The sequence below is a fragment of the Talpa europaea genome, assembly GCF_964194135.1.
Source record: "Talpa europaea genome assembly, chromosome: 3".
NCBI lineage: Eukaryota > Metazoa > Chordata > Mammalia > Eulipotyphla > Talpidae > Talpa > Talpa europaea.
Genome location: NC_140069.1, coordinates 70613091 through 70625368, shown reverse-complemented (window position 1 = coordinate 70625368; position 12278 = coordinate 70613091). Strand labels below are relative to the sequence as shown.

At 40.4% G+C, this 12278-nt stretch overlaps 1 protein-coding gene across 1 annotated transcript in view; it reads left to right on the top strand.

Annotated features, from left to right (window-relative positions):
• HECW1 (HECT, C2 and WW domain containing E3 ubiquitin protein ligase 1) overlaps positions 1-12278 on the top strand; it is a 397437-nt gene that overhangs the window by 345990 nt on the left and 39169 nt on the right. Inside the window, exons 20-22 of the mRNA XM_084230415.1 lie at positions 1308-1428; positions 2760-2873; positions 3666-3818. Coding sequence (XP_084086541.1) covers positions 1308-1428; positions 2760-2873; positions 3666-3818 — 388 coding nt within the window. The remainder of the gene's footprint in view (positions 1-1307; positions 1429-2759; positions 2874-3665; positions 3819-12278) is intronic.

Below are 12278 nucleotides of genomic sequence, written 5' to 3'. Positions count from 1 at the left end.
TTCCGTGTTGCTCATTTCAATGAATGTCACCACAGTCCACCTCTCCCTGTAACCCAACTCTCCCTTACTACCTATGTCCGAATCATTGCCTCCTAAACACATCTCTATTCACTCCTCATCTCCACTGAAAATGTCCTAATCCAATTTAGATTCTAAATATATTCTAATCCTCTCTAGTTTTTTCTCTCTCTGTGAAAAACAAACAAAAAGCACTAAGAAAACCTTGTTTTCATAACTTAAGTTACATTGTATTGTGCTTATGTTCTTTATCCTATTTGATTTGTCTCTTGCTTGCCTCTCAAACCTTAATTTGTAGCACTCTGGTAATCACACCCTGTATTCTAGACATCATTTACATCCTGCTGTAGTACAGTTGTACTCTATTTAGATTACTTTTTTTTTTTTTAGTTTATCTCTTCCTTAGTTAAATGAAAGTCTTCCCTGACTCACTCAATCTAATTTATGCCTTTGTATTCTTCAGATATTCCCCAAAGGAAACTTTCATGAACTTGGTCAGAGTGTTCTATGATTTCAAAAACTGAATCCCTTCCCTTATGAATGACAATCATCTCAACTTATAATTATATTCTCATTTCTGTGAGTTTATTGATATCAGTGTTCTCTAGATTGTAAATTCAATTCTTTGAATATAGTTATTGAAAGGGATGATCATGATTCTGGCCTTCTGTAAAACTTGGAGGGGAATGTTATGTTTTTCATTCCTTTCTCATTAAAAGATATACAAAGATAATAAAGTATTCACAAAGCACCCTACATGCTTTAAAAAAACTCTCCTCTATTATATTATTATTATTGTAATTATTATTATTTACAAGATAATCTAATATAAATTTATAAATGTTCTGAGCCTTACTGAACAGATGTGCATATATTAGCATCAATATAGATAAGGAAGTACAGCAAGCACATATCTTATTATCCTTATTGCCTCTTTGTAGTTACAGCATTTCTCATAATATAGCATCTTACAAGAACTATTTAATTTGATTTATATTGTTTTAAATCACTTAAATAAAAGTAAGCCAAGGAAAAATGTGCAAAAGAAATACAACCTGAAATAACTGAGATGGAAAACACAAATGTCACCAGAATTCATTTTTCTCTTTGTTATTTCTGTTTATTATATAAGTAACTGAAAGAGTGATAGAAATCAAAGGAAGTTTCTTGGAGAAATACAATATGAAGACATAGGAATGACCCTCTGGTTGGCCTTTCCTCTACTATTGCCCTGCACATATTATTTGATTAAAAGTGATCACAATCAGCCTGCATGCTTCTCTTTGCAGGTTTACAGAGAGCCAGTGCAAGAGCACCTTCACCCTACCGAAGAGACTTTGAGGCCAAGCTCCGCAATTTCTATCGAAAATTGGAAGCCAAGGGATTTGGTCAGGGTCCAGGAAAAATTAAGTGAGTTATCCTGTGCTTGCAACTGGATTCAAATAGTAGATTTGTCTATGCTCTTCTCTGTTTTCCTTTGTAATAATCTTTGGAGATTGAATACTATGGTGTGGTAACAGTTATTTTTATAAGCAGGAGGAAGGGGGAAAGTTCGGAAGTTGAAAAGAACAAAAAATTAAGTTAAGGACCTCCCTGGTGGTGCAGGGGTTAAAGTCCCAGCACTGTCAAGCTATCACCAGCCACTGCAGCAAGAGTTCCATCCCCTGCCAGGGAGCTAACCCACATATGGTGCAGTAGACTTCTGTTTTGCCCCCTACTCCCCTCAGCAGTGTATTTCAGTAGATCTGTCTGTTCTGCTCCCCACTCTGTCTCTGGTGAATCCTCTCACCCCACCTCCTGCCGCACATCTAGCCTACACCTCAGCTCTTGTACGCATAAGTAAATAAAATAAATCTTTTAAAAATGAAGTTAGGAAATTGCAAGGAAAACAGAAGGAAAGAAAAAAAGGAAGGAGAGACAAGAAATAGCATATTTCAGAGGCACATACAAAATCAATGGTAGACCTATTCAGAAAGCAAAGAATCTCAAGCTAAATAAAAAATCATACATTTCCTTATAGATTTTTTGGGGAAAATTTTAATGTATCAAATTCATGTACTCTGTAACTTTGTGGTGAAGTCTAAGTAAAAAGTGTTTTTCCCTTCTGAGTTTATTATTTTCATCTTGCAAATCCAAACTCGGGAATCAAACTTAAATCATTCTTTTTGAATTAACCAAAAAGAATCTTAAAACTAGTCCAATGTGATGGAAAGAATCTAATTTTTATAATTGTGCTTCTATAGTGTACATCTTTAAAAAAAAAAAAGATTTATTTATTTATTTATACAAGCACTGGATACAGTCAGAAGTGCGGGAAGGTGAGAGGATTCACCAGAGTCAGAGCGGGGAACAGAACCGGCAGACTGATGAAGTACACTGCTGAGGGGAGCAGTGGGCATGGCAGGGGAGGTCTGTGCGTCATGTGGGACCCTCACCCGGCGAGCAGGAATCAAACTGGCACTGCAGAGGCTGCGAGCAGCTTTGCAGCCCAGCGCTCAACCACTGCGCCACCAGGGGAGGCCCTATAGTGTACATCTTGTCCTTGTAGACCCAGTGTTTTAAAGAGTGTTTGACTGAGTCCATTACTAAACTGACAGAACTTGCACCTTGCCGTTTCCTCTCTTCGGAGAGACTAGAGAGTGAGATGATAACCTTGGGCACTCACAGCTCATCTAAACCAATCTCCAACATTGGAGCTTCAGAGCCACCACTCAAAACCACCCACAACTTCTTCTCCTCAGACTTGTCATCCGCCGGGACCACTTGTTGGAGGGAACCTTCAATCAGGTGATGGCCTATTCCCGGAAAGAACTCCAGCGAAATAAGCTCTACATCACCTTTGTTGGAGAGGAGGGGTGAGACACTAACTGTTTTTGCAAATACTACACCAATGTGAGTAAACCAGAGCCCCCATATCATGAGTGATTTTTCTCAAGAAATAGCAGGGTAGCTCTTAGTCCCAAGATGATTCTGATCATGTCCTTTCAGGATGTCTTTCTCTCCAGGTATTGCCAAGTTTTAGATTTCAAGTCCTTCAAACACTTGTGGTTACATGATCAAAGTAAAGTGTAAGCCAAAATTATAGTATATATAGTCCTAAAATACCAGCTCTTTGCTTTGTCAGGTGATAGAAACTTCTAAGTAACTAAATACCAAATTTTCCTGTAAATTCAACAGCAAAGTATCTCCACTGTGGAGAGCAAGCCCACTAAGGAAGGCATATCAGAATAAACTTGGAAGTTCACACATAATGCACAAAAAAAGCATGCACACCGGCACTGCTATATAAGAAGTTCTTTTGTGCCTCCCCCCAACCGAGTCCTTGTTTTAAATGGACCAGCTGTAGATTTTATCTAACAGGTATTATAAAACAAAAAAGTCAAGGACTAGTGGCATAAAAGTTCATTCATACACAACTGAGTAAGAACATTCCCAAACCAATTACTACATCTTCATTTTCTAGAGAAAATTGATTGAAACTCATTGGGTTCCACTTTAACAAGTTTAGACTGCTCTCTGCATTCCCCAGGATAACTCTGAAAGAACACACTAACACCTGGACAAAGTTAGACCCTCACCCCAACACCATGATCACCACCACCTCCTTGCGTTTGTAATGAGCTTCCTGGGTTTCTGTTTCTCTGCAGCCTGGACTACAGCGGTCCATCTCGAGAGTTCTTCTTCCTTTTGTCTCAGGAGCTATTCAACCCTTACTATGGACTCTTTGAGTACTCTGCAAATGATACTTACACAGTGCAGATCAGCCCCATGTCTGCATTTGTGGAAAATCATCTTGAATGGTAAGATCTGGAAATTTTACTTATGTTTGAGAAGTTCCAGTTTCAGAATCAACGGCATTTCTTGAAAGTCACTGCAATTAGAGCAGTGGGCCAGATATTATAAGGGGTGATGAAAGTGAATAAAAAAAAAAAAACACTAGAAGAAAGACTGTTAGTCTTCACCCAGAATACAAAATAACTAATAAATTGCATGATAATATGTCAAGTGCAAATTCATGTAAGATATAATACTTGCCTTCTGAGGAGACACTAAGGTAAGTAACGAATTTTGCACATTCAGGTAGAGCTTATTCCAACTGTGGAGAGTGATATAACCTATGGTATAGAATATATGATTACAGATTATACTTAATATAATCCCTTAACTTTCTATTAGCTTGTGAACGTGAAATTTAAGATGGTGTCTTAGCATGTTGATTTCCAAAGATGAACACCTGAAACTTATACAGTGTTGTAATGCAATATTCCTAAAACAGAGGCAGTATCCAGGAAAGTATCCAATGTTCTGAAACAAACCTTGGAGTTAAGAGGTTTTCTAGTATAGAGAGAGAGTGACATCATAAATGCAAAGAAAACTCACTGGACCCGCGGGCACTCATTTGTTTCTTAAGAGTAGCTTCAGTCACTTTTCACAGGGGAAGGTGCCTAACCTGCTGCTCATCCTCCAGTTTTAATCTCACTTTATTACCCTCTACTCACTTCTGGGTGAAGGGGCTAAAGAGGCTGTGTCAATGTGTCAGTTGTACTTTATTGTTTTAAGGAAGAAAGTGGGAGATACAGGAATTAGCAGCATGTTCTGAACAGGCCATGTATAAAGATCAGAAGAACCTGCCCTGGGTACTTCTGAAGCTGCTAGTTAACTGTTATCATTCCCAAGGGAAGGACCTTGAGGACTTTCATTCACTGACATTCCAACTCTTATTGAAAATATTTACTATATAGTCAGAGATAAATTTGCAGGTAGCTTTCTGAGCAACTGGCAATCTAACCAGTGCTGGTACAAGTTAGTGTCCTTTCAGCATTACTCATTAGAAGGGGAGGCAGGCAGAGACCTTCCCTCTAGCCAAAGTTCCAACTCAAACCATCAGTCCCCAGAATCCTGGGCTGGCAGAGAAGCCATCAGTACAGATTGTTTCCGACTGTGTGGTGCACCTCATGTAGAGTCCAACTGTTCTCTCATCAGCGCTCGGGGTCCTGGGTGTGGAGGCCACTTTCATTTGGGTGGTTGCCAACTGAGCATGCTTGAGACTCTTTTTTAACTATGAACAAGAAACCCTGTGCAGCTGTGATGTTTCAACCTGATGGTAACACTGTAATAATTTGCTTAGGTATTTTCCTGCAAGTGGTCCTTTGCCTTATGGCAAATGGTTTTACAAGTGAAGGGAGAGAAAGGACAATTTCCTTTTGCCCCCTCTGTGTTCGTCTTGGGTTAATTGAACAAACAAATCATCACACAAATTAGTAGGAGAAAAATAATATTTAATTACACATATATACAGAATTTACATGAGTGTAAATTCTAGTGTAAATAGGACACAGGTTGTTTTTTGTTGATGAGCTAATGAATAGCATAGGGGCCTGGGCATCAAGGAGAGAGAAGGGGGACTCACATAATGAAGGAAGAGTGTAACTCACACGAAAAAAACAAATGCTTTGTAACTACATGTCTGCTTTACACATAGGTTTCTCTACTAAAAAGAAAATTTCCTTGAAGAATGTCATTGAAATTTTTATTGGAATAGCATTGAATCTGTAAATTGCTCATAGTGGCCATTTGGATAATGTTAATTCTTCCAATCCATGAACAGGGGGTGTCTTTCCATTTCTTTGTGTCTTCTTCTATTTCTTTTAATGGTGTTTTATAGTTTTCTCTGTGTAGGTTCTTTACCTCTTTTGTTAGGTTTATTCCCAAGTATTTGATTTTTTTTTTGTTTCAATAATAAGAGGGATGGTTTTCTTGATTTCTTCTTCCTCAGATTTATTGTTTGTGTATAGGAAGGCTACTGATTTTTGAGTGTTGATTTTTTATCCTGCTACTTTACTAAACTGATTGATTAGTTTGATTAGATTTTCTGTGGAGTTTTTGGGATTCTCTGTGACATACACCTCAGTAACATCTTTAAAGACACATCACCCAAAGCAGTGATAGTGAAGGCAAAGATAAACAGCTGGGACTTACATCAAATTAAAGAGCTTCTGTACAGCAAAATAGACAGTAACCAAAACAAAGAGATACCCCACTGACTGGGAGAAAATTTTTGCACAAAACACTAATGATAAATGACTGATCACAAAAATCTACAAAGACCTGATGAGACTCAACAAAATCAGAGAAAATAATCCAGTCAAAAAATAGGCAGAAGAGCTAAAAAGAAACTTCTCTGAAGAGGAAATGCAAATAGCCAACAGGCATATGAAAAAATGTTCAACATTACTTGTAATCAGGGAAATGCAAATACAATGAGATATCATCGTACACCAGGGAGAATGGCACATATTAAAAAAACTAGCTACAACAAATGTTGGCGAGAATGTGGAGAAAAAGGAACTCTCCTGTACTACTGGTGGGAATGCAAACTGGTCCAAACACTATGGAGAGCTGTGTGGAGATTCTCAACCTGCTAAAGATGGAGCTTCCATATGATCCAGCAATTCCACTCCTAGGTGTTTACCCAAAGGACACAGAAACATCCATTCCAAAGAACACCTGCACCCCTATGTTTATAGCAGCACTATTTACAATAGCTAAGCTATGGAAACAACCCAAATGCCCAAAAATAGATGACTGGATCAAGAAGATGTGGTACATATACACAAGGGACTACTACTCAGCAATCATAAAAGATAAACTCATGCAATTTGCAGCAACATGGATGGAGCTGGAAGGGATCATGCTCAGCGAAATAAGCCAGAAAGAAAAAGAAAAATACCGGATGGTCTCACTCATAGCAGGAATTTAGAAAACCTAAATAAGAGACCAGGAAAAAGACTAATTATAATAAAGTAAAAGTCAAAATCAGCAAGTAACTATAAGCCAGAGACACACTGCAGGGGTGGAGAGGAGGGAGTGGGATCAAAACAAGGGGGATGGGAATTGTATGGGGACTATAACCAAGATGAAAATGCTTACATTGTGCAAAAATGAAAAATGATATAAAAATATAAAAAAATTTAAAAAAATTATTTCTGTAGAAAACCCTAAATACTTAGGATAAATTCTTAGGGTTATCTATGTATTGATGACAATGGGAATACCTGAATTCCAAGTTTTCAAGTCTAATCAACCAAGTGGATGTTCCTCATGTACCAACAGGATGATTGAGGCTGCGGCTCACCTCAGATCTGGGTGCAGCATCTCCCACCTTCCTTTCTCACTCTAAAAGACTCCTTATCCCACTATCCACATGGACTGGGAGGGAAATGACACTTACTGTGATCAATACATCACTCATAAGAAATCACAGGCCAAGAAATTATAGGGCATATAATGGTCACATCTTTGACTTTGAGAGGCTGGGAATTGTTGCCGCACAAAGAACAGGTTAAAGCAGAAGTCTGCCTGGGAGGAGCAACTACCCATCTTCTGTCCTCTTTACTCAGCAAACCAGGCCAAACATAAACAGTGAGAAAAGTGGTCAACTTTACAAGATTAGACTTCACTCAGTAGCTTGGGTGTGGCTAGAAGAGGCATCTTTTCACCAATCATTCATTTTCACTATTATGTTTCTTTCTCTTTCTCTGGTCTTTGTGTCCCATTCTCATATTTGCTTTCTATTCCAAACCGGAAGGTAAGTTCTGTGAGAACACAACTGGATCTTTCATTTAACTCTAGCACAGTGTTTGGTACTTTGAGCTGTTCAAAGTAATATTTCACTGAATATTGGGTACGTACATGAATATTATTCCAAAAACCACACCAGTCACTTACTTGTACCAGTTCTGTTAAAATAGAATGCTCATATCTTCCATGTATAATTAATTGTTCAAAGGTCACACAATTTTTTAATCTCCTGTAATTTTTAAAGCCTTTATGATGTCAGCATTAAATGCTATGTTCCCCAGGAACTTCGACTCTTGTCTGCACCATACTGAACTACTGCTGTATCTTGAGCAGAGGCTTCTACCTTCTTTCACACTGTTCCATGCTGTTCCACCAGCCATTTGCAGGCCAGGCTGTAGACAAAAATGTGGACAGAGAAGTCTTTACCACACACAGGATCTTTCTTCTGAAAGTTCTCTTTTTTTCTAAAACTACTTGATGTTCTCTGACTCCCTGATAATTATGTGTGGGCTTCATACACACTGGAATAGATCAAGCCAAACAAAAGTCCATACAGAAAAGCATAGCAATTCTTCCTAGTTGCCTTTGTTCTAGTTGAGTATTGAAAGATATAATTATGAATAAATAGAGTAAAGATTCCATATGCATACATTAAGTAAAATATAATGATAATGCTCAGGGTAAATAAGAGAAATGAAGCTGGAGGCCTGCTGAGCCTCCCATGGGAGCAACAGTAATAGATACACAGCCTTATCAGATCAAACTCAGGGAGAATATAGAAAAGAACACAATTATCACTTTTTTCCATTCTTCAATCCTATTAACCACACCATCCATAAACCAGAGGAACAGGATCTCCAGATTCTATAACCCACAGAAACTTCTTCCTAAGATCACAGAGCAGGGCAGACAATGGTGGGAAACCCATGAAGGGTGGGGGGATAGGCATTAAAAATAACCAAAAGAGCCATATACAATTCAGAGTTTTCAATCCATTCACTAAAATCTTACTATTTGCTAAACTTTGTATCTATTATGTCTTTGACAATATAAACCCTGCATTATATTCCAAGTTCCATATGTTTATTCTCTGAGTATGATTATGTCATTAGCCTATTGATGAAGAGCTTATGTCTTAATTCTTTCATCTTGACTGTATGCTGATTTTATGCCCCTGGAGATGCAGAAATTAATATAAAACTAAATTAAGGAAGCATTCATTGAAAACTTACTAAATGTCCCAGGCACTGTTCTAGACACCATTCTCTAACAATACCATAGTATGGTATTGACTTATGCTGATTTTACAAATGAAAACAAAATAATGTATAAACATAAGTCACGGATATTGTCATGGACCAAGATACAATTTAATTGAACAAATTACACACAATGCAATGTGATAAATGTTACAAATATGTCCATTAGAGAACTTATCATATTGTATGGTTGTTAGTATCAAGTACAGGGACTTTTGACTAATGAGTGAAAATAGGAGATAGGAGATGAAGAGATAGGAGGATGTAATTTCCAGATAGAATACAACATTTGCAGTAGGCTAGGGAGTGTGACTGAAAATTAGGTAAAAGACACTCTACTGAATGTGAGAAAATATTTGCACCCTATACATTTGAAAATGGATTGATATCAAAATCTATAAGGGCCTCCCTGGTGGTGCAGTGGTTGAGCACTGGGTTGCGAAGCCGCAGCCTCTGCAGCACCGGTTCGATCCCCGGCTGCTCCCCAGCCACCGGAGGAGGGTCCCACATGGTGCGCAGACCTCTCCTGCCGCCCGCTGCTCCCCTCAGCAGTGTACTTCGGTCCTTCTGCCTGCTCTGCTCCCCACTCTGGCTCTGGTGAATTCTCTCACCCTCCCGCGCTTCTGACTGTGCCCAGTGCTTGTATAAATAATAAATAAATAAATCTTTTAAAAAAAATCTATAAAGAGCTCATATATCTCAACAAAAAATAAACAAATAACAAAATTAAAAAATGGGCAAAAGAGTTAAATAGTCACTTTGCCAAAGAAGATATGCAGATGGCTGACAGACATATGAAAAAAAAAAGTTCATCATCACTTATCATCAGTGAAATGCAAATCAAAACCAAAATGAGATGCCACCTCACACCTGTGAGAATGGCCCATATCAAAAATTCCACAAAAGCAAGTGCTGGTGAGGGAGTGGAGAAAAGGAAAGCCTCTTTCACTGTTGGTGGTAATGTACACTGGTCCAGTACCTATAAAAAAAATCCCGTAATTCCTCAAAAAAACACAAAATGGATCTAGCTTGTGACTCAGCAATTCCACTCTTAGGTATTTAAGAGCATAAAAACATAATTCAAATGGAAACCTGCACTACTGTGTCTACAGAAGCACTATTTAAAATAGCCAAGATAGGGAGGGCAGAGCAACATGGCGGCGAGGAGACGCTGCGAGTAAGATCTCCCATTAAAAAAAGTTAATAGGGAGGAAAAGCAGCAGGTCCCAGTGAGGACTGGGACACGGAAGATAAACAGACGACTCCAGCAAACTACCCAAAGAAGATAGTTGCCATAAAAGAGGACTAGAAGGGAGGAAAATGCAGAACCCTGCTCCCCTCCCCCACCCACAGAGTCGGCACTCTCCGAACAACAGAGAGGAGGAAAACAACAAACTAAAACGACCAACAAGAACAAACTACGCAGCAAGCGGGACTGTGAGTGGAAAGGAACTATTGCAGCCACCTCACCCCGTGAACTGGAGCTGTGGAGAACCCTGCAGGATTCGCCTCTGCAGTGAGCGAACGGCTCCAGGCGCCATTAGAGAACAAAGAGACTCTGGAGACCTGCACACAGCCCTGGGCCAGCCAGTAAGCTTGCACGGAAAAGCAGCGCGCTTGGCGCGCTTAAAAGCAAACGTGGATCGGGATCACAGCTGCCCAGGTCCCCGCGCCTGCGACCTAGGCTTGCGGGGAGATGCGCCAGGGCCCTCACTGAGGTGAAAGTCCCTCACTGAGTAATCAGAAACCAGGCGCCCAGACATGGGAGCGGGGTGCAAAAGGCGCCATTCCCGCGCCACTGAACTGGGCTACAGCCCGCATCCTGGACCTGAGGGCTTTGGAACTGAGACCCGGGGCACGAAATTCGGAGCGTGGGTCCTCCACATCGGTGGGGCACAAGGCAGACACAGCACCCCAAAGCCGTTGAGGTTTTCCCTACCATTCCGCTCTGTTCCCTGTCCCACGGGGTAAAGAAAAACAGCCCCCCACGGATTAGGAGAGATCTCTGGCGCCACCTAGCGACCAGAAAAAAAGTCACTAACACCCCATAGAACAGGGACCTTTCTTGAAATCTGCAGAAGGCTCCTGGAGGAACCCATGGCCAGCTGGGAAGTTAGCCCACACCAGGCCCCTTCAGAGCAGCAGTCTGAGCCCACAGGGGGAGCAGGCACCCACAGCCGGGGCAGACCGGGTGCGCAGAAGAGTGTGCCTAGACCGGACACGCAGGGAGTGTGTCCCACATCACCATTTTAGAACAGGGATATTTCTTCAGGAAAGACTGCATGCAGAAGGCTCCCTAGGGGACAGAGGTGAGCGGGGAAGCTCACCCACGCCAGGCCCCTTCTGACCTGCAGTCCAAACCCAGAGGGGGAGCGGGAACCCACCGACAGGGCAGACCAAGCACACAGGGGTGTGTGTCCCCACATCAGCATTTTAGAACAGGGACCTTACTGCAGTAAACACTGCTTGAAAATGACAGACGGCTCCCGGAAGAGCCAGAGGGGAGCAGAGAAGCTCACCCAAGATGCCGGCCAGTCCCAGCAACACAGTGTCCCAATGCATACGACAAATTAGAAAACAGACAGTAGGGAGTAGAAGAACCACACGCAACCTAACAACACCTCAGGAAAAAAGCACACCACAAAAAGAAAACCACCCCCCAGATGGCAATGACAGTAACTTGGAAGAAATTCTGAGCCTTCAAGAAAGAGAATTTAAAATTGCCATGATTAAAAAAATGACAGAACTCATAAAGGAAAACAATGGTCAGAAGAATGAAATTGAGTCCCTAAAGAGGGAAGTAAAAGAAATGCAGGAGATCAAAGAATTAATGGAGGAACTAAAGAACTCTGGGAAAAGCAATGAAAGCAGAATAGATGAAATGGAAGAACGAATAAGTACTCTTGAAGACACAGAAATAAAAAGAACCAAAACAGAAAAGGAAAGAGAAGTATGAAGGAAAAAGAATGAAGAAAGACTTTGGGAACTATCTGACTCCATGAGGAGAGGAAATATAACAGTTATAGGAATTCCAGAAGGAGAGGAGAGAGATGTAGGAACAGAGAAAATATTCCAGGAGATAATTGAAGAGAACTTCCCAAATGCGAAGAAGGAGCTGAATATTGATATACAAGAAGCAAGAAGAACACCAAACTTCCACGACGAAAGGAAAAATACAGCAAGACACATACTAGTAAAGCTCCCAAGAATCCAGGACAAGGAAAAAAAAAATGAAGCTGACAAGAGGGAAGAAACAGATAACATTCAAAGGAAAACCAATCAGGCTGACATCAGACTTCTCTGAAGAAACACTACGGGCAAGGAGAGAGTGCAGGGACATAGTCAACAGACTCCAAGAAAACAGATGCCAACCAAGAATACTCTATCCCGCAAAGCTCTCCTTCCTCTATGAAGAAAGAA